Below are 22862 nucleotides of genomic sequence, written 5' to 3' on the forward strand. Positions count from 1 at the left end.
TGTCCGTTGGAGATACGGGCCAAACTCGGCCAAGCCCTTGTGGAGGGCCAGGATGCAGCCACATATTCTATCCGGTGTGGGCTGGATACCACCAACTCACTAGGTAGAGCGATGGCAACAACGGTAGACGCCACGCCTGGTTGAGGTCCGCCAACTTTTCGGCCGATGTCCAAAACACACTGATGGACATGCCGTTTGATGGCCAAGTCCATAGGCCTCTCGGCCCGCGACAGGAAACTGGTGCCTTTCGCTCCTTTCGTGGCCAAGGAAGGGGTGCCCCCACACGTGCTGCCAGCCACACGCCGCAGACTAACATCCAGCGCGGTCGCGGCCGTGGAAATCGCCGTGGAGGCGGTCGGGGACAACGGCGAGGCCAGTCCACACCCTCCCCCGCAGCATCCGCCTCTAAACCCAGCGCGCACTGTTGTTCATTTATTTGCATAGCGCTTTGGCTGATTGTTAACTGCTATCGCTTTCACCGTGCAGAACCTGTAATTATTGTAGCTGCGCATTGTCCGCATTGCATTGGCTGTGTTCTTATTTAAAGTGTGTCACGATCTCCACTGTCTCCGCGCACGAACTCGCATCTTTTTGGCCCTCATAGCGCTCCATTGATCCTTGTTGTTGTTGTTGGTCGGCCATTTCCCAGGTTGACCCGAGCCCTCCCTCAACCTCGCCCTTGCCTCCCTGCTGACCCTCCCACCCACGAGAGCTACAGGAGCCGCCCTCTCCCACACAGTGAGCTGTGACCATCTTGCCTCCAACGCGAGTGGTCGCTCCCCCCGCTTCCTCCCTCACCTGTGGTATCGTAGCGCCTACATCTGCTTGCTGACTGGGCACTGTGATTGTACTTGCTAGCGCGCACTGTTGTTCATTTATTTGCATAGCGCTTTGGCTGATTGTTAACTGCTATCGCTTTCACCGTGCAGAACCTGTAATTATTGTAGCTGCGCATTGTCCGCATTGCATTGGCTGTGTTCTTATTTAAAGTGTGTCACGATCTCCACTGTCTCCGCGCACGAACTCGCATCTTTTTGGCCCTCATAGCGCTCCATTGATCCTTGTTGTTGTTGTTGGTCGGCCATTTCCCAGGTTGACCCGAGCCCTCCCTCAACCTTTGCCCCACCTCCCTGCTGACCCTCCCACGCTCCGCCCCCTCCACTCTCCATTTATGTCAGATGTACCAACGCGCAGCGTCCACGCGCTACGTCCACGCCGAAGGTAAGCCCGTCTACGCCCGTCCGCGCCTGGACCGCGCCCAGCGCCAGACCCCCTGGTCCTCGTAATGTCCACCCCTCACGCATTACTTATGATGCCACCACCCTCCTAGCCCTCAACTCCGGCCGTTCCCTCAACTGCGTTCAAGCCTCCCCTGGACACACCCATGGACCCTTTTCCTGCAACTCCTGCAAGTTCGACGGCACCAAGAACAACTCCTCATCTACGATCACACAACAGATATCCGACCCCAACCACCTACAATGCATCCTGCTCAACACCCGATCGGTCCACAGGCACGCCATTGACCTCTGGAATCTACTAGACACCAAACATGGATGAACGCCACATCAGCCCCAGACATCACCATTGCCATTCCGGAAGACTATAAGATCATACGCAAGGACCGTACCGACCACACATCGCCGTATCGCTATCGTCCATAAGAAATCCATCCGCATCTCAACCAGCTCAGACGTCAATCTCGCCAACTCTGAACACCTTCACTTCCAGATCCACATCGACCCCAAAACCACACTCAGAGGCACCCTCCTTTACAGGCCACCAGGACCCCGCGCACAGTTTAGTGAAGACATCGCGGACTTCATCACTCCACACGCGCTCCCCTCCAAGGATTACATCCTTTTGGGAGACCTCAACTTTCACCTTGAAAAGAACAACGACCGCAACACCACCACCCTTTTGGTCAACCTCGCCAACCTCGGACTTGAACAACTTGTCACCACCTCCACCCACATCGCAGGTCACACACTCGACCCTATCTTCACCTCCAGCAAACATGTCTCCTTCAGCCACACCACAGCTCTCCTTTGGACTGACCACAGCTGCGTTCACTTCACCTACAACAAGCCCACCTCCAACAACCACCCCCAACCCACTCTGCAAAGAAACTGGAACAAAATCACCATCGACCAGATCTCCTCATCGCTTCTTCAAAACCCCCCAGCCCACTCCTCAAACCCAGACCAAGCAGCCACCAACCTCACCCAATGGTTATCCAACAGCTCCGACATCTTAGCACCACTGAAAAAACGACAAATCAAACTAGGCAACAAGAAGGCCTCCTGGTTCAATGATGATCTTAAGAAATCCAAGAAACTCTGCCGCTCCCTTGAGAAGGCCTGGAAAAAAGACCCAACCACCAGCACCAAGGAAGCCTTCAAAAACGCCACCCGCATACACCACCAACTGATCCGGAATGCCAAGAAAGCCGCTCTCAAGGACCGACTAGATAACAACGCCCACAACAGCAAGGAACTATTCAACATCGTCAAGGAATTTACCAACCCCTCGGCCAACTCCAACGACATCACCCCCTCTCAAGCCCTCTGCGACTCCCTAGCCTCATTCTTCCACAACAAAATTGCAGACATCCACAACAGCTTCGACAACCGACCCGAAGACCAACCCACCCAACCCCCTACAGGACCCCCACCCCCCCTGAACATCCTCAATGACTGGAAGCCAATCTCCACCGAGGACACCATCCGTCTGATGAACTCTATCCACTCAGGATCCCCCACAGACCCATGCCCTCACCACATCTTTAACAAAGCAGACTCCATTATAGCACCGCACCTCCGAGACGTCATCAACTGCTCCCTCAACTCCGCAACCTTCCCGGAAAGCTGGAAACATGCCGAACTCAGCGCCCTCCTGAAGAAACCCACAGCTGACCCCACCGAACTCAAAAACTACCGCCCTATCTCACTCCTTCCATTCCCGGCCAAAGTCATCGAGAAAGCGGTCAACAACCAGCTCGCCGCTGTAGGAAGGTACATCCTGACTATGGTTGCCCCCAACTTTTTGCCCTGTGTTTTAGCTGGTTTTGGACATAGTCGACCTGGGACCCTGCCAATCAGGACCCCAGGCCTACTGCTCTCTCTTTAAAATGGATTCCATGTACCCTAGGTGCATTTCCAATTGGTACTGGGCCACCTTATCAGACCCTGTAACCCAGGGCATAGGTGTACCCAGGGCTGCCAGGGGCTGCAGCATGTATTATGCCACCCCTGGCTGGCCTCCCAAATTTGACACAACTGGCTGCATGACAGCTGGGGCAAAGTCGTGTAATCACCCTTTGCTGTAGGTGTAGTATACCTATACCTAACCCTAAAATGGACGCACAGATTCCTATCAGTCACTCCTATGGCAGGCCTTAACAATCCTGAAGGCAGAGTGCTTGGAATCGTGTGAGATGGTGCTCTGGCATGAGCTGAGCCTGTCTGCAGCTTGCGGAACCATGTCCTAATAGCTGTTCCATGATATCGCATACCATATACTCTTAAGTGCATTATAATCCTCGCGGTTAAATGCTAACTTTGGTATTGCTTTATCAAAACATGTCGAGTAAGGTGTCATACGAATTGGAATACTAACCCCTCGCCAATTCTGGCGACGGGGTTAGCATTCCACCCTTCTAGAGGGACACGACATGTATGTAACTGTGAACCCCGGTTAAAGTTAAGCAAAGCCTCAGCTCCACAAAATGGATGCTGCCACCACAGACACGAGTCTGACCCCCTGCAGCTGGGAGTCCTCCCAGCAAGGGGAGCCTGGACAAAGGGTTTCCTGTCAGGGGCGGTGCTAGCACCGTCCCAGACATGGTTTTGTGTATCCTGGGTAGGCAGGGCTTTTCAGGAAGGTGACTGCTGAGTGGCACCCCGGTGCTCACTACGCATAGGCCAGTCAGAACCAGTTCCAGGGGCACACCAGCCCCTGGCCTGGGGAAGTCCGGCAGGGGAGAGGGGTGTAACCACCCCCCTCCTGGTCCCACCCATAGGCAGGACCTAGTCACCGGGTCAGCCCCCTTTTTTAGTATAAAGATGGGAGCGGGCCCCCTGTTCAAATTAGATCATCTTTGGAATCAAGATACGACTTTCTTCGAAAGGACTTCACGATTTCTTCATCAAGATTCTCCCTTGTGGCTAAGGAGTAGTCACCCTGCATCAAGCGGGCACCATCCTAAAGAACACTGCGGTCTGCTGCAAGTCCTTCTTCACGAATCCGACGACCCAGCTCGACGAGACCCGGCTTCCCTGGCACCTCTGACCTCTACTCACCTCTACAGCCAAGCTGAGAACCGTGAGTGCGACGAGACCTCGAGGGACCGACGATCGCCAAGACTGCACGACATCTTTCCTGCAAGCCCACCGTGTCCTCCACTGGTGAGTGCTTTGGGGTCCGAGAAGCCTTGACCCTGCGCAGCTCCAGCACCCAAGGTCAGCCTCCCTGCATCTCCACGATCTGCGTGGGGCCCTTCTGCTGTTTGCTGTGCACCGCGTTGTTTGGCTACTAGCCGGCTGGCTTGTGGCCTTCTGAACGACGCCCGACGACATCACTGCTGCTGGTCTGGTTGCTCCAGACTGGCCCTTGCTTCCTTCTTGAAGAGAAGCACCCCGGACCCTCCTGGTCCACTCCAGACGCCATTTTAGGTCCACCGCGTGGGCTTGAATTTGCCAAGGCTTTGTTGCCCAATCCTGGGTCCAGCGACGCCGACAGCTTCTATCTTCATGGGACAGCTCGATCCTCCATCCTGGTCGCCGACAACGCCTCCTGGTCCGTGAGATCTTCGAGCTCAAGCGTCACCCACTCACCTTGTCGAGGTGGCTACCATCCGGTGCCCTCCTGGTGCCCACTGACTACTGGCTAGTAGTCTCGAACTTGGTCCCCTCTGCTTTCAGGTGTCATCTATCTTCGAGATCCAGGCTTGGATCCAGCTGAACTTTCTTCACTGGTCACCGGCCAGCATCTTTTCTTCCGGCTCCTGGTCCGTCTACGAGGATTCCCGACGTCTTTTCAGACCTATGCAGCTGCAGCCCCTGGGCTAGGTAACTTCGGCATTTCGGTGCCCCAGCATAGCCTCACTATCCAAGGGTCAGAATCTACTTTCGTTTTCTCCCTACCAGGTCGGGTTCGCCCGAGAACACTAACTTTTCAATTGCTAGCTACCATAGACTTTTGTCCGCATCTCGCGTGAGAGTGCACACACTGCACCCGAGTCCCCTAGGCCTCCTAGAAGTAATCTAACGATTCCCTAGTCAAGTCCTAGCGATTCCAAAAGCTATTAGTACTGTACTTACCTGCTAGTAATTTCGCATTCCACTTTCAGAGTATATGGTTTTCCGTGCCCCTCGGGCATTTGTATATACTGTGCTAACTTAAGTATTTTTGTAAGAGTTTTGGTTTGTGCTTAGTACCCTGTCCTCATAAAGAGTACAGGGCTGTTGTGATCTTTAATAAACAACTGTTTATTTTCATAACACTTGTGTGGTGTCCTTTCACTTGGTGTTCAAGGGGTATATGTGGTATAACAGCTGGCTTAACACGCCCTCTCGAGTCTTTAGCCTTAGACTGCTCGTATCCACGCTACTAGGATAGCTGGTCTATAAGGTTGACTTACAACCAATCATCAATAAGGGTTGCTGGACTGATACATAGTGTTCACTAGAATAGTGACCACTGCATATCAGGCCACCTTCTCACAGCCGCATTCCTCAAAACCAACAAATCCCTCGACTCCTCACAATCCGGCTTCCGAGCCAAGCACAGCACTGAAACCGCCCTCTACTGGACAATGGAGACACAGTCGCCCTCATCCTCCTCGACCTCTCCGCAGCCTTCGACACGGTCTGTCATAGCACCCTTTTACAACGCCTCAGAAACGTCGGAATCCATGGAAAAGCACTGGAATGGATCACCTCGTTCCTCACCGGAAGAACCCAGAGAGTCCGCCTCCCACCATTCAAGTCAGAGGCCACTGAAGTCATCTGCGGCATACCCCAAGGGTCCTCACTCAGCCCCACCCTCTTCAACGTATACATGAGCCCCCTCGCGGCCATCGCACGCCAACACAACCTCAACATCATCTCCTACGCCGACGACACTCAACTGATCCTATCACTCACCAAAGACCCGAACACGGCCAAAACCAACCTGCATGAAGGAATGAAAGAAGTAGCCGAATGGATGAAGCACAGCCGTCTGAAACTGAACGCAGACAAAACAGAAGTCCTCATCCTAGGCACCTCCCCCTCCGCCTGGGATGACTCTTGGTGGCCAGAGGCCCTTGGAAAAGCACCTATCCCGACGGACCACGCACGCAACCTGTGCATCATCCTGGATTCCTCACTCTCGATGAACAGACAAGTCAACGCCGTTTCTTCATCTTGCTTCAACATTCTTCGCATGCTCAAAAAAATATTTCGCTGGATCCCCACCGAAACTAGAAAAACAGTCACTCACGCTCTGGTCACGAGCCGACTGGACTACGGAAACACGCTCTACGCCGGTACCACCGCAAAAATCCAGAATAAACTCCAACGCATCCAGAACGCTTCAGCCAGGCTCATATTAGACATACCGCGTAAAGAACACATCTCTGGCCACCTGAAAAACCTCCACTGGCTCCCCGTCAATAAGAGGATTACTTTCCGGCTCCTAACCCACGCACACAAAGCACTCTACGAAATCGGACCCGAATGCCTCAACACACGACTGTCCTTCTACACCCCCTCCCGCCAGCTACGATCCTCCAACCAAGCCCTCGCCACTGTACCTCGCATCAACAAAACCACCATGGGAGGTAGATCCTTCTCCTACCTGGCAGCTAAAACCTGGAACTCACTTCCCACTCATCTTCGCCTTACTCAGAACCACCTAGCATTCAGAAAGCAACTTAAAACGTGGATATTTGACAAGTAATTCACCACCCTTCCTGAAGCGCCTTGAGACCCTCTGGGTATGTAGCGCGCTATATAAATTTATTGACTTGACTTGACTCGACTCGACTCGGCGCAGTTTCGGGTTTACCCACCCGAACAGCGGGTTCGGGATATACAGGCTCTGATTCCAATCTTTCAAGTAGTAACTTGTGCAACAATACCACCTTGAAGGGGTAGTGACTTGCAGTTGTTTGATGTAGATATCGTTTCATGGGGGTAATGTTCTCTTTTGTACCCAGCCTGTCTTGTGATCTCAGTATTGTGTATATATCAGAGATGATATCTAAACTGTTTTCTACAAAACCTGAAACACTATTATATAAACTGTTAGATAAAGAATATGTGGTGTTGGTGCACCTAGTTTTTCTTGAATTGTTCCTTCTTCCTTTGAAAGTGTACAGCAAGGTATGTTATTTATATACACATGAAATATGAGAGCAGAAATTACAGGTGAGAAGGTATTCCTAAAATAATGAATGTGAAAATATTTATCTCAAATATGTAATATTGTGTTCCATGTGGCAAATCCACTAATCACACTGCCTTTTCACAGTTGCCATCACTCAAGGAGGAGCAATACAATTGGCAAACAATGGCACAGATGCTGTACAGGGCTTACAGACGCTCACTATGTCAAATGCATCAGGAAACCAGCCTGGTGCAACCATCTTGCAATATGCCCAGACTACAGATGGACAACAGATTCTCGTGCCCAGCAATCAGGTTGTTGTACAAGGTATGAACATTGTAGAATTAGTTTTTGCTAAACACGTGAAAAATATCACATTCTACATTATGTTGTAGAGGTTTATTTAAAAAAAATACATTGCAGTGTGTTGAGAGAATGTTTATTTGTAAATGTCCTTATTCTCCTTAGGTTAAAACAGTGAATATTTGTTGACATCAAGGGGCATTGTCTCATCTTCCACATATGCTAATATTAAACCGGGCTTAGGCTTCAACAACAGTATTTTATCATCATAAAACTTTCATTAATATTCATAGGCACTTAATATCCACCCCAACCACCCATTTGTGCGAAAATGGAGTGATTTTTTTGTGCAGAGAAAAGCACCTATTATCAAAAAGAACAAAACCACTAAAGACATCTTATGTTATGTGTTTTTTATTTTTATAAAAACCTTCAAATATACATAAACACAATTGGAAAAATGTAAAGATTGGTTTTAAAAGTACAAGGAGTATCATTCTTGACCAATACTTTATTATTTTTACCTTGCTCAAGCGAAAAAGAGAGAATATAAGGGAAACTATCACATAAAGGAGGAACCGCTCTCTGTTGGCAAGCAGGCAGTGTGCGCTAATTGATCAAAATCTATTTGGCCTCACAACTCGTCGTCATAATCCTTGTGAAAATAATCCCTGAAAATAATATATTGCTCTGAAGTAGGTCATTTTTGTAAATGATGTTTTTTACTTTGTTTAACTTTATAGTCAGTTTTTTGGTAAGTAAGGGTTGGATTACTCTATTTCGTACGGATGAATACCCCCAGGCACTAAACTGGGTTTGGAGACTTTTTCTATGGGGTGAGGCTGTTCTGATTGGCTGTTCATTTTATTTGATCTCTTTTACAAAGAGGTGGATATGCTACAAAACTAGATGAGGCCTAGGCCTGATTCTTTGGTGGATATGCTAAAAAACTAGATGCGGCCTGGCCTGATTCTATTTTTGTACCTATTTCTATGGTTATTTTGTATATACCGGGCACTCCCATCTCGGCGACGGGGAATGATACAAGCAATGGGAATCTATGAAATTTACCAATACTGGAGAACCAAAGTTACAGGTAAGTAACTTGTTTCCATGCATGTTGTGGGCTGGATACATGCAAGTATGGCTGTTTGTTGCTGTGTGCACGTGTATAGTCTGTACCAGGGCTTTAACCCCTTCGCCGAAGGGCTAATTCCCCCGCGGCGCAGGGTGAGCGGCCGCGCGCATCGCCACGGTGCTTGTGACGAGCTCAGCTCGTCACCCTGCACGGTGGCGCTGTGCTCATGACGAGCTCAGCTCGTTATGACCACGCCCATTTCTTTAGAACGCTCAGCGCAGCGGGGGAATTAGCCCCGCGTGTAAGCGCCGCGTGTGTCATGACGAGCTGAGCTCGTCATCAGCACAGCGCAACCGTGCCTCATGACGAGCTGAGCTCGTTATGAGCACAGGAGGGGTTAAGTGGGCTGGGTCCTGCCTGTGCTCAACACCGGCAGTTCTAAAAGCAGGTGCTGAGACGGGTTCGTTATCGGGCTCTCCATTTTTGCCCTCACCCTCAGGAAGAAAAAAAAAACTTAACTCTGCAAAGTACCACTCTTTACTTCCATTGATGTACCTTCACGGAGACTCTGTATACTTCTTTCACACTCATCATTTCAGAATTAAAGCATTTACGGATATTATATACAAATAAGCCATATTTGTTGCTTATTTATTTTTATGCAACTAACAACCATTGGCAAAGTCAATACTCCTGGCTTGTTACTGCCCGACTCTCCGCCCGCTGACTCGCAGCCTCTCCAACCAAGAGACTCACTACTATCACTGACAGCATCTTATTTCTCCTGCTCAGCCGGTCTGCGGCAGTGAGACAGTAACACTTTTTTGTTGGAAGAACCAATAATGAAAAGTGTAGAAATCTGCAGCTCTACATGCCAAGAACAGATGCATACTGGTAAGTAGCACGTTCCTTTCAGACACTGCACAGCTCTACAAATAAATCTGAAACTGGAAACTTCACTACACACCCCATACATACCTTAACACATGGTTAAAAGACATTGTCATTTACAACGCCAATAGCTCTAACTTTAACTAATGCGAGACCTATTGCATTTCCAATGCTTGTTCTTCCTGCGACCACATCCAGCAAGATTTCGGATTCTTGTTTACTGGCGGCCGTACCTAGGTTCTAAAAAATGGGGTAGATGTAAAATCTGTGCTAGGGAATCAACACTTTTGATTTCAGATAACAGTAATGCTAACACTTAAACGATATTATAAATAACCATCATACGCCATGACAACAGAAGAAGTTGTAAAAATTTTACTCACCACATGTACTCTGTGTTCTGAGAGGGATTTCAAATTAAATGGGTGGGCTAATCTTCGCCTACGCGTCCTTAATAGAATTTAAACTTTCCGATACGATAGCTAGGAAATTTTCATTCTATGGCAGGACTGTAGGTTTCGGATTAGGCTAGTTTAAAGCTTGTCCACCACCAAAGATGCCAATGACATGACTTGCTTAAGGGTGGAGTCAGAGGACCAGTCTTCAGTGTTTAGGATAGCCTCCAGGCGCCCCCATGGAAAAAGCCTTTGATGCCATAGCACCTTGAACCGAATGAGCCCTAAAATGAGACGTGTCTATCCCATCTTCCTGCTCGCCCAGCCGACCCATCTCGCAATCGTAGGCGATGAGACTGCCCCGTGTGGTTTAGTGAGAGCGATAAAAAATTGTCTGAAGCCCTTCGGGCGTATGTCCACTGTCGCTACCTTGTAGGCCTTGAGAGCTCTAATAAGACATAGCTTCGGAACATCAGGGAAGGCCGGATAGGACACTGACTTTGAATTACACTTGGTCCTACTAAAGATATCTGGAGTGAAAACTCAGCCGTTGAGGTCGAAAGCCCTCAGGCTCTTATGACAGTTCCATCTACAACAGTGATGACGGTGTCTTCTCTACTGGGATCGATGGCCTCTTGTATCTTCCTAACGCCACACACGCGACTGCACATGAGACCGTTGCAGGAGTGCTTGGAGGATCAGTGGGATCAGAGGAAGGGGTCTTGGGACGACAGGATACGACTGTCTCTGCATGCTCTTCAGTCTGTGAAGTGGTGGTGTTCAGCGGAGAATCTCCTCAGAGGGGTTCCCTTCCACAACGACGTTCCCACTCAGACTATCGTGACGGATGCTTCTTTCCAGGGGGGGGGGGGCGCATTCCGGAGATTTACAGTTTCAAGGAACGTGGTCCCCGACGGAGTCCACGTATCACATCAATTTCCTGGAACTCAGAGCTGTTCACTTGGCACTGAAGGCCTTTCATCCATCCTTCCAGACCAATTCTCTGCTTGTACAGACAGACAATACGACCACGATGTATTACCTCAACAAGCAGGGGGGCTCGAGATCACGCACTCTGTCGCAGGAGGCGCAGGCGATCTGGCGATGGCTTCTGGCCAAAGGACTGTCGATAACGGCTACTCATCTACCAGGTGTACAGAATGTTCAGGCGGACGCACTGAGCAGACTGATTCAGGAAAACCACGAATTGGTCATAAACGACGAAGTACTAGGAGAAGTCTTCGCAAGGTGGGGGACTCCAGACGTAGATCTGTTCGCCGCCGCCGAAAACAGCAAATGCCGAGACTTCGCCTCCAGGTACTACCAGCAGGGGACGCTGGGGAATGCGCTATGGATCAACTGGTCGAACAGCTTTCTGTACGCTTTTCCACCCATTCCCCTGATTCCGGCGGTACTCATCAAGCTGTCCCAGTCCAGGGCGCGGATGATCTTGATTGCTCCAGAATGGCCCAGGCAGTGGTGGTTCACAGACCTGCTTGACCGGTCTCTCCTTCCTCACATACGGCTGCCGTGAAGGCCGGACCTTCTCATGAAGTTCGGGGTGCAGATATTGCACCCCAACCTCTCGTCTTTGAGTTTGGCGGCATGGCTCCTGAGATAGTGCAGTATGGCCATTTGAATCTGCCTGAAGATTGCATAGACATTCTGAAGGAGGCTAAGCGACCTTCCACTCGGACTTCCTATGCTTACAAGTGGAAGAAGTTTTGCATTTGGTGCAGGTCTAAGAATTATGGCCCGACGACGTGTAAGGAAGATGTCATCCTTCCGTATCTTCTGCATCTGGCACAGTCTGGCCTTAATGTCCATTCCATTAAGGTTCATCTTGCTGCGCTGACTGCCTACAGGAAATGCCCTTCACAGACTTCCTTCTTTCAGATCCCTGTGATCAAAGATTTTTTGGAAGGCTTGAAGAAAGTGTTCCCTCCTGTCCGGCTTCCTTCGCCTTCATGGGAATTGAATGTGGTGCTGTCCAGATTGATGAAGGAGCCTTTTGAACCTATTCATAAGGCTTTGTTGCAGCACCTGTCCTGGAAAGCGGCGTTCCTCGTGGCCATCACATCGGCCCGCAGAGTGAGTGAAATTCAGGCGTTGTGTTGCCAGGAACCTTATACTGTATTTCATGCTGTTAAGGTTGTAATGCGTACTCACCCTAAATATCTGATTTTCATGTTAACCAAACCATAACTTTACCTACGTTTTTTCAGAATCCTTCCTCTCTAGCGGAAAGGTCGCTGCATTCCCTGGATGTTAAGAGGGTGTTGACATTTTATCTCGATAAGACCAAGGATATTCGTAGGTCAGACCAATTGTTTATCAATTATGGATCAGTCAGGACGGGTCTTGCTACCTCTAAACAGTCCATCTCTAGGTGTATTGTGTCCTGCATACAACTGTGTTACCAAAAGGCTAATAAGACCTTAGGGGGTAAACCTAAGGCTCATTCCACCAGGGGCAAAGCTGCCACGACTGCTTTGCTCCGTAATGTTCCAATTGCAGAAATCTGCAAGGCGGCCACTTGGAAGTCGGTCCATACCTTTGCTAAGCATTACTGTTTAGCCACGGATGCCTTGGCAGACGCTCAGGTTGGGCAGGCTTCGCTGCGAAATCTGTTCGCACAATAGTGGTGTTATTTCTCGTTCTCCACCGCCGCTTTGGTGTGGGGATGGGCTTGCCATTCTATTCACTAGATTCTGACTATTCACAGAGATCCCCTACTGCAGAAGGAGTAGTTTGTCCTGTCACTCCAGTTCTGTAGTAGGGGTATCTCTGGTTCGAGGCATGTGGGCTGCTGAATTCATATCTGTGCATAGATCGCCGCCTAGTGTTGGGTCCGGATGATTGCACATTGTTGTCCTGGAAAGAGTCTTCGAAGTATCACGAGATAGGTGGCTCCTCCCCTGGACTACAGTGCGCATGGGCATCGCCTCCATCCCCAGATTGTTTTTTTCCGCCATTGGGTTCGGATGTGTTTCGGTTCCCTCTGTCGGGACCGATAGTTGATTTCGTTTCTACTTGAGACCAAAAGGTCTTTAGGCTGGGCGTCGGTATTGTTTTCGTTCGGGTTTATCTTCCTTCTCAGCTCCGAACGCTTACTGCCCCTCCGCGTGCTGTCGGCGCGGACGGGCCTACTCGACGCTCCAAGTTACTGAACATGGAACGGACTCCGTTCAAGAGGTGCCCGGTGTGCACCTCCAAGTATTCACACCTCGACGTGCACCCTGTGTGCAACAAGTGTTTATCACCGGACCATGACGAGGCCAGATGTATGGCCTGCTCAAAGTTCCGGTGCAAGAAGACCCTAAAGCATCGTCGGGCCGCTCGACTCCAGGCGCTACCCTGCGCCCCCGCCGGACAACATCTTTGAAGAATTTGAAGAAGACGAAAATGTCTTTCAGGTTTCGGACTCTAGTCCTGCGTCGGAGGGAGATGACTACGACGCGGGAGATGAGGAGTTCGATGAAGCCGGCGACGAGGTAGGGGACGACGATGGGGCCATTGCCACCGTGGGGGATAGCTCGGAGGAGGAGCACCCCCAAACTGACTCAGGGGTCAATCCCCAACATACGGCCCAGGTCGAGGGATCGCCTTCGGGCCTTACCCAAGACCTTGCTAATAGTCCAACTGCCCCGCCTCTCGGCCCGGCCACGGACATTTCTGATGCGCCACTCCCGTTGAAGAAAACGAAAGTGAAGCCATCGGGATCAACACCATCGGTTTCGAAACCGAAAGTGAAAGCTCCACTGGTGGGACAGAAGGCTCTAGAGGCGTCAACACCTAAGAAAGTCAAGATGGCCGACTTGAAGAGCCACGCCAAGATGGCCGACCCCAAGGCCTCGGGGTCGACGCCGAAGGCAAAGGCGGCCGGCGTGGCTGCGTCGGCGCCGAAGATGGTCGAGGTCGATGACCCGAAAAAGGCTCCAAAGAAGCGTCAAGGCGATTCCAAAGCTCCGGCTGCGCCGGCTCCGGCCGTCGGGGCCACGGATGGCAAAGTGTTGGCGCCGAAGACGCTGCCCCCGGCAGACTCGACTCCCGACTCGGGGAAATCGCTCGAGACGGTCAAGCCCTCTTCAACCTTGACGAAAAAGGTCGCTGAGTCCCTGCAACGGATTCGTAAGGATGCTGAGGCTCCCGATCCGGAATCCGTGAGGCCGAAGACCGCATCGAAGCCGGCAAAGGTGCAACCGCCTATTCGCTACACCCTGCCGCCAAAGTCGACGCCAAAAGCCTTCGCTCCGAAGCAGGGGGCGGACGTGCCCTCGAAGGAGATGTCGACGTCCAAAGCGTCGTTGGTGGTGTCGAAGCTTCGGCTCCAGCCACTCGCGGATGAGGAGCGCCGAGAAGTCATCATCAATGCCAATACTGGGAAATTGTCCCTCCTCAAACGAAAAATCACCACGGAGCCGGTGCTAGAACATTTTCGGATTCCTCTTAAGAACAAGAAGGACTCGGCGGGCGCTTTGGCCCCTATGGAGCCTTCGTCTCCCAAACATATGGAACGTTCTCTAACGCGGGGGAAGGTGACGATGAAGAGGAGGTCGAGTACAACTATCCGGCGTACTCGGATCCGGAGGAGGAACATGAACCTTGGTCGGCCGGAGCCGACCCGGACGACCCGCAATCGGGTCAGGAACCGCAGCTCTTTGCGGCGAAGACCTCACCGACGGAGGACTCTGCAGCCTTCAACGCCTTGATTCAGAGGGCCGCAGCTAACCATGATGTCGAGCTCCACTCAGATCCTGTGGATGTGGACTTTTTGTTTGACACTTTCTCAGTGGCCGAGAAGTCAGTCAAGACATTGCCAATGCTCAAAGGAGTGCTAAAGCACGCGCCGGAGGTCTTCAAGGAGCCCACTCGGGCGCGTGTCATCAATCCTCGAATTGATAAAAAGTATAAGGCAGCGCCCTCGGATCCAACATACATCAAGGGACACTTGCCACTGGACTCTTTGGTTGTATCCAATGCTCGGAAGAGGGCAAATTCACAGACAACTGGTGATGCTCCTCCCCCAGACAAAGAGTCGAAAATATTCGAGGCCTCAGGAAAAAGGATTGCTGCGCAGGCAGCTAACATCTGGCGTATTTCAAACACGCAGGCCCTACTTGCACGCTACGATAGGGCTCACTATGACACCCTAGAAACACTGTTGCAGCACTTACCTGACCAGTACAAGGAGGCTGGGGAGATGTTAATTCAGGAGGGCAAGCTAATCACTAACGCTTCCATCAAATGTGCGCTAGATGTGGCTGACACTGCCTCCAGGGCGATCAACACTAGTGTGTTGCTGAGGAGACATGCATGGCTGCGAATATCAGGCTTTAAGCCAGATATACAAACAACCATACTCAACCAAACAGTTAATCCTGACCACCTATTTGGCCCCGAGGTGGATGCGGCACTGGAGAAAATGAAAAAAGACACGGACACTGCTAAGTGTATGGGGGCTCTCCAATCTCAGCAGTTTTGGGGTGGTTCCTTTCGCCGCTCCAATTCCAGAGGCACCTCCAGGGGTCAAGCATCGCAATCCACACAGTACTATAAGGGCAATACCCAGACCTCGTACACCAACAAGGGTAGAGGTGGTTACAGAGGCAACAACGTCAAGGGCAGGGGACGTGGAAACAATAGCTCCAGGTCCACCACCGCCAACAAGCAGTGACGCCTTGTCACTGCCCCCCGACCACACAACACCGGTCGGGGGGAGACTCTAGCAGTTCCTGCCCGCGTGGAAATCCATCACCACGGACAGGTGGGTGAGATCTCTTCTCCAGTACGGTTACTGTCTGGAACTTACTTCCACTCCACCAAACATACCTCCAAGAAGCCGTCCTATGTCCGGCGAGCACTTGCACTTGTTGCAGCAGGAGGTCACAGTCATGTTGCAAAAAGGGGCAATAGAGCTCGTTCCACTGCAAGAAAGGGGAACAGGGGTTTACTCCCTGTACTTTCTAATCCCCAAAAAGGACGGATCCCTAAGGCCCATCCTGGACCTCAGGCCCCTCAACTGGTATATTCTCTCGGAGCACTTCCATATGCTCACGTTACAGCAGGTTCTCCCTCTGCTTCAACAGGGCGACTTCCTGGCCACACTGGACCTAAAGGATGCATACTTTCATATCCCCCTGCATCCTTCCCACAGGAAGTATCTCAGATTCACAATCCTAGACCAGCACTACCAGTTCAGGGTTCTGCCGTTCGGGGTCACCATAGCGCCAAGAGTCTTTACAAAGTGCCTGGCGACTGTGGCGGCGCATCTGCGACGCCAAAACGTCCACGTCTATGCTTATCTGGACGACTGGCTCATTCAGGCAAGGACAGAACAGCAGTGCGCAGACCACGTGTCACGCACTATTCATCTCCTGCACGATCTGGGATTCTCGCTGAACTATCCAAAATCCCATCTCCAGCCCGCCCATGTACGGCAGTATCTGGGCGCGACGATAAACACACTGGCAGCCACTGCGCCGCCAAATTCAGTGAGAATCGCCAGCATCCAAACGCTGATCCAGCGATTCAAACCTCAGCACTTGCTTCCAGCGAAGGTGTTCATGCAGTTGATAGGCATGATGGCCTCCTGCATCTCCATCGTCCCGCACGCGAGATTACATATGCGTCCGCTTCAGGAGTGCTTGGCACGTCAGTGGACTCAGGCTCATGGGCAACTGACAGACCTAGTGTTGGTGAGCGGTCGGGCGTACAACTCTCTGCATTGGTGGAATCCACAAAACCTTTGCAAGGGCCGACCGTTCCAGGAGCCTGTGCCACAGATTATCCTGACAACGGACGCTTCTCTCCAGGGATGGGGAGCGCATGTACTCCATTACACGGTGCAGGGACTATGAACACTACAGCAGAGAAAGATGCACATCAACGTTCTGGAGCTGATGGCAATCTTCATGGCCTTAAAGGCATTCAAAGTACATCTGTGCAACAAGGTCGTGTTGATCCGGACGGACAACATGACGGCCATGTACTACATTCAGAAGCAGGGAGGAACACACTCTCCGCAGCTGTCTCATCTGGCTCAGAGCATGTGGAAGTGGCCCATTCAGAGGAACATCTTCCTCATGGCGGAGCATCTCCCGGGCAAAGACAACCAGATGGCGGACCTGCTCAGCAGGCACAGCCACCAGATGCACGAGTGGGAGATACATCCATCAGTACTCCAACCGTACTTCCAAAGGTGGGGTCATCCAGAGATAGACCTGTTCGCCACAAAGGAGAACGCAAAATGCCAAAGCTTCGCCGCCAGGTTCCCACACCCGCAATCGCAGGGCAATGCGATGTGGATGAACTGGTCAGGCAGATTTGCGTACGCTTTTCCCCCAGCACCTCTGATACCGCTGGTGGCACGCAAACTCAGGCAGCACTCGGTGACTCTCATCCTGGTTGCTCCAAAGTGGGCTCGCCAACCATGGTACACCACGTTTCTGGAACTCTCCGTGGTACCGCATCAAAGGCTTCATCTCACTCCCAGCCTTCTGACGCAGAGCCATGGCGACATTCAGCACCCAGATCCGCAACAGCTCAACCTGGCGATCTGGCTCCTGAAGTCCTAGAGTTTGGCTACCTCAATCTTCCCCCCGATTGTATGGACATCATTCGGGAGGCAAGGAAGCCCACTACTCGAGCTTGTTACGCGGCCAAGTGGAAGCGTTTTGTCATGTACTGTGTAAACCACGATATTGACCCACTGGACGCTTCCATTCAGAACATTATTTGCTACCTGTTCCACCTGTACCAATGCAATTTGGCGTACTCTTCCATCCGCATTCATTTGTCTGCGATGGCAGCATACCTTCAGAATAGGCAACACCTATCCCTTTTTGAGGTCCCTGCTATCAAGGCTTTTCTGAAAGGCCTCAAAAGAGTCATTCCACCGCGGACACCACCAGCTCCAGAATGGAACCTCAATGTGGTTCTTACAATGCTGATGGGTCCTCCCTTTGAGCCACTGCACTCTTGTGAGCTTCAGTTTCTGACTTGGAAGGTTGCTTTCTTAGTAGCAATTACATCGCTACGGAGGGTTAGCGAGTTGCAGGCGCTCACCATCCAGGAACCTTTCTTCCAAGTACACGCTAACAGGGTGGTGCTCCGCACTAACCCTAAATTCTTACCCAAGGTTGTATCTCAATTCCACATGAACCAAACAATTGAGTTACCAGTGTTTTTTCAAAACCCAGAATCACTGGCGGAGCGGATGCTCCACACCCTTGATGTTAAAAGAGCCTTGATGTATTACGTTGACAGGACTAAAGATTTTCGTAAGACCAAGCAACTCTTTGTTGCTTTTGCCTCACACCACAAGGGAAATGCTATCTCCAAAGCTGGGATCGCTAGGTGGATAGTGAAATGCATTCAGATCTGTTACGCTAAAGCTAAACGCACTCTCACAATTCCACCGAGAGCCCACTCCACCAGAAAGATAGGGGCCCTCTATGGCTTTCCTAGGTAACATTCCCTTAGAAGATATTTGTAGGGCAGCCACATGGTCTACCACACATACTTTCACTAAACATCACTGTGTAGATGTGCACTCTAAACAGCAGGCAGCTGTTGGCCAGGCTGTTCCCAAAACGCTTTTTCAAACTGCTGCAGCTGGCACGGGCGGCCGCCGCTAATGGAGGGACTGCTATATATTCTATGCACAGATATGAATTCAGCAGCCCATATGCCTCGAACTGCAAATGCTACTTACCAGTATGCATCTGTTCTTGGCATGTAGGGCTGCTGACATTCATATCGCCCGCCCTCCTCCCCGGCGCCTGTAGCAGCTGCAGTATTTCTTTACACATATTTTCATACTCTTAGCATAGGGCATCACTCACATATTTCACTCCATCTCTGCCAATGGCTAAAAACAATCTGGGGATGGAGGCGATGCCCATGCGCACTGTAGTCCAGGGGAGGAGCCACCTATCTCGTGATACTTCGAAGACTCTTCCAGGACAACAATGTGCAATCATCCGGACCCAACACTAGGCGGCGATCTATGCAAAGATATGAATGTCAGCAGCCCTACATGCCAAGAACAGATGCATACTGGTAAGTAGCATTTGCATTATAGTCATAAGCGCCCGCCCTCCTCCCCGGTGGAGAGAAAGATATTCATGTAAGGAATGCTACAGGTCTGGCGTGTTACGCCCTCAAAAAGACTGAAAGTAAGATGGGCCTGCGGTGCATTCTGGGATACTGTGAAGTTCTGGAAAGTTCTCTTAAAGGCACAGTATCCTGTTCTGAGCCACAAAATGGCAGCCTATGGGGCTTGTCTGTCCATGTCTTCCTCTCTATCATTCCAGAGGGTTTTTGCTGCTGAAGCAAGATCAATCTGGACAGACTTTGCTGTTTGTGGATTTTTAGGTGGAATTGTTAGTACTCGACAATGTAGCCTGGTGATATAGGCTGCATTATCGGTCTTTAATTCTCTCTTAAGTGTCTGTGCAGTTCTGCATTTTTCGACACCTTAAGAGATTATTTTTGATTGCTCCGGGGTCCACGCACATGGGCGGGACTATTCACTAGATTATGACTATAACAGAGATACCCCTACTACAGAACTGGAGTTACAGGACAGAAACTACTCCTTACAGTTTATTACATGGACATTTGCCCTTTTAGTAGCAGTTACCTCACTAAGAAGAGTGAGTGAGATCCAGGCATTAACAATTCAAGAACCATTTATACAACGTCATCATAATACAGTGGTTCTCAAAACAAATCCAAAGTTCCTACCAAAGGTCATTTCACTGTTCCATCTCAACCAATCAATTGAGTTGCCAGTATTTTTTCCACAGCCGCAAACGGTTGTAGAAAGAGCTCTACACACACTATATGTAAAAAGAGTACTTCTATACTACATTGATGGGACAAAACCTTTTCGTAAAACTAAACAACTGTTTGTCCTTTTCACCTCCACATAAAGACAATCCTATTTCTAAATCAGGCATTGCTAGAGGGATTGTTAAGTGTATTCAAATTTGCTACCAAAAAGCAAAACGTACTCTATCCATTCCTCCTAGGGCTCATTCTACCCGTAAGTTAAGACCATCTATGGCATTCTTAGGAAACATACCATTAGATAATATCTGTAAAGCAGCTACATCGTCTAGTACACACACATTTACAAAACACTATTGTGTAGATGTGCAGGCAAAACAACAAGCAAGTGTGGGTCAGGCTGTACTAAAAACATTATCTCAGACTACTGCAACAGATGTGGGTGGCCGCCGCTAAGGGAGAAACTGCTGTGCAATCTATGCAGCAGTGTGTGGTCTGCAGCCCATATGCCTCGAACGGAAAATGCTACTTGTAGGAAGGTACATCCTGACTATGGTTGCCCCCAACTTTTTGCCCTGTGTTTTAGCTGGTTTTGGACATAGTCGACCTGGGACCCTGCCAATCAGGACCCCAGGCCTACTGCTCTCTCTTTAAAATGGATTCCATGTACCCTAGGTACATTTCCAATTGGTACTGGGCCACCTTATCAGACCCTGTAACTCAGGGCATAGGTGTACCCAGGGCTGCCAGGGGCTGCAGCACGTATTGTGCCACCCCTGGCTGGCCTCCTAAATTTGACACAACTGGCTGCATGACAGCTGGGGCAAAGTCGTGTAATCACCCTTTGCTGTAGGTGTAGTATACCTATACCTAACCCTAAAATGGACACACAGATTCCTATCAGTCACTCCTATGGCAGGCCTTGACAATCCTGAAGGCAGAGTGCTTGGAATCGTGTGAGATGGTGCTCTGGCATGAGCTGAGCCTGTCTGCAGCTTGCGGAATCAAGTCCTAATAGCTGTTCCATGATATCGCATACCATATACTCTTAAGTGCATTATAATCCTCGCGGTTAAATGCTATCTTTGGTATTGCTTTATCAAAACATGTCGAGTAAGGTGTCATACGAATTGGAATACTAACCCCTCGCCAATTCTGGCGACGGGGTTAGCATTCCACCCTTCTAGAAGGACACAACATGTATGTAACTGTGAACCCCGGTTAAAGTTAACTGAAGCCTCAGCTCCACAAAATGGATGCTGCCACCACAGACACGAGTCTGACCCCCTGCAGCTGGGAGTCCTTCCAGCGAGGGGAGCCTGGACAAAGGGTTTCCTGTCAGGGGCGGTGCTAGCACCGTCCCAGACATGGTTTTGTGTATCCTGGGTAGGCAGGGCTTTACAGGAAGGTGACTGCTGAGTGGCACCCCGGTGCTCACTACGCATAGGCCGGTCTGAACCAGTTCCAGGGGCACACCAGCCCCTGGCCTGGGGAAGTCCGGCATGGCTGAGGGGTGTAACCACCCCCCACCTAGTCCCACCCATAGGCAGGACCTAGTCACCGGGTCAGCCCCCTTTTTTAGTATAAAGATGGGAGCGGGCCCCCTGTTAAAATTAGATCATCTTTGGAATCAAGATACCACTTTCTTCGAAAGGACTTCACGATTTCTTCTTCAAGATTCTCCCTTGTGGCTAAGGAGTAGTCACCCTGCATCCGCAGGCACCATCCTAAAGAACACTGCGGTCTGCTGCAAGTCCTTCATCACGAATCCGACGACCCAGCTCGACGAGACCCGGCTTCCCTGGCACCTCTGACCTCTACTCACCTCTACAGCCCAGCTGAGAACCGTGAGTGCGACGAGACCTCAAGGGACCGACGATCGCCAAGACTGCACGACATCTTTACTGCAAGCCCACCGTGTCCTCCACTGGTGAGTGCTTTGGGGTCCGAGAAGCCCCGACCCTGCGCAGCTCCAGCACCCAAGATCAGCCCCCCTGCATCTCCACGATCTGCGTGGGGCCCTTCTGCTGTTTGCTGTGCACCGCGTTGTTTGGCTACTAGCCGGCTGGCTTGTGGCCCTCTGAACGACGCCCAACGACTTCACGACTGCTGGTCTGGTTGCTCCAGGCTGGCCTTTGCTTCCTTCTTCAAGAGAGGCACCCCGGACCCTCCTGGTCCACTCCAGACGCCATTTTAGGTCCACCGCGTGGGCTTGAATTTGCCAAGGCTTTGTTGCCCAATCCTGGGTCCAGCGACGCCGACAGCTTCTATCTTCGTGGGACAGCTCGATCCTCCATCCTGGTCGCCGACAACGCCTCCTGGTCCGTGAGATCTTCGAGTCAAGCGTCACCCACTCACCTAGTCGAGGTGGCTACCATCCGGTGCCCTCCTGGTGCCCACTGACTACTGGCTAGTAGTCTCGAACTTGGTCCCCTCTGCTTTCAGGTGTCATCTATCTTCAAGATCCAGGCTTGGATCCGACTGAACTTTCTTCACTGGTCACCGGCCAGCATCTTTTCTTCCGGCTCCTGGTCCGTCTACGAGGATTCCCGACGTCTTTTCAGACCTATGCAGCTGCAGCCCCTGGGCTAGGTAACTTCGGCATTTCGGTGCCCCAGCATAGCCTCACTATCCAAGGGTCAGAATCTACTTTCGTTTTCTCCCTACCAGGTCGGGTTCGCCCGAGAACACTAACTTTCTAATTCCTAGCTACCATAGACTTTTGTCCCGCATCTCGCGTGAGAGTGCACACACTGCACCCGAGTCCCCTAGGCCTCCTAGAAGTAATCTAACGATTCCCTAGTCAAGTCCTAGCGATTCCAAAAGCTATTAGTACTGTACTTACCTGCTAGTAATTTCGCATTCCACTTTCAGAGTATATGGTTTTCCGTGCCCCTCGGGCATTTGTATATACTGTGCTAACTTAAGTATTTTTGTAAGAGTTTTGGTTTGTGCTTAGTACCCTGTCCTCATAAAGAGTACAGGGCTGTTGTGATCTTTAAATAAATAACTGTTTATTTTCATAACAC

General features: G+C 50.7%; 1 protein-coding gene across 2 annotated transcripts in view; it reads left to right on the forward strand.

Annotated features, from left to right (window-relative positions):
* CREB1 (cAMP responsive element binding protein 1) overlaps nt 1-22862 on the forward strand; it is a 282014-nt gene that overhangs the window by 182658 nt on the left and 76494 nt on the right. For both annotated transcript variants that reach the window (XM_086955326.1, XM_086955325.1), the window contains one exon: nt 7516-7698. In XM_086955326.1, the coding sequence (XP_086811452.1) occupies nt 7516-7698 (183 nt within the window). The remainder of the gene's footprint in view (nt 1-7515; nt 7699-22862) is intronic.

This window comes from Lissotriton vulgaris, chromosome 2_1 (assembly GCF_964263255.1).
Source record: "Lissotriton vulgaris chromosome 2_1, aLisVul1.2, whole genome shotgun sequence".
Classification (NCBI taxonomy): domain Eukaryota; kingdom Metazoa; phylum Chordata; class Amphibia; order Caudata; family Salamandridae; genus Lissotriton; species Lissotriton vulgaris.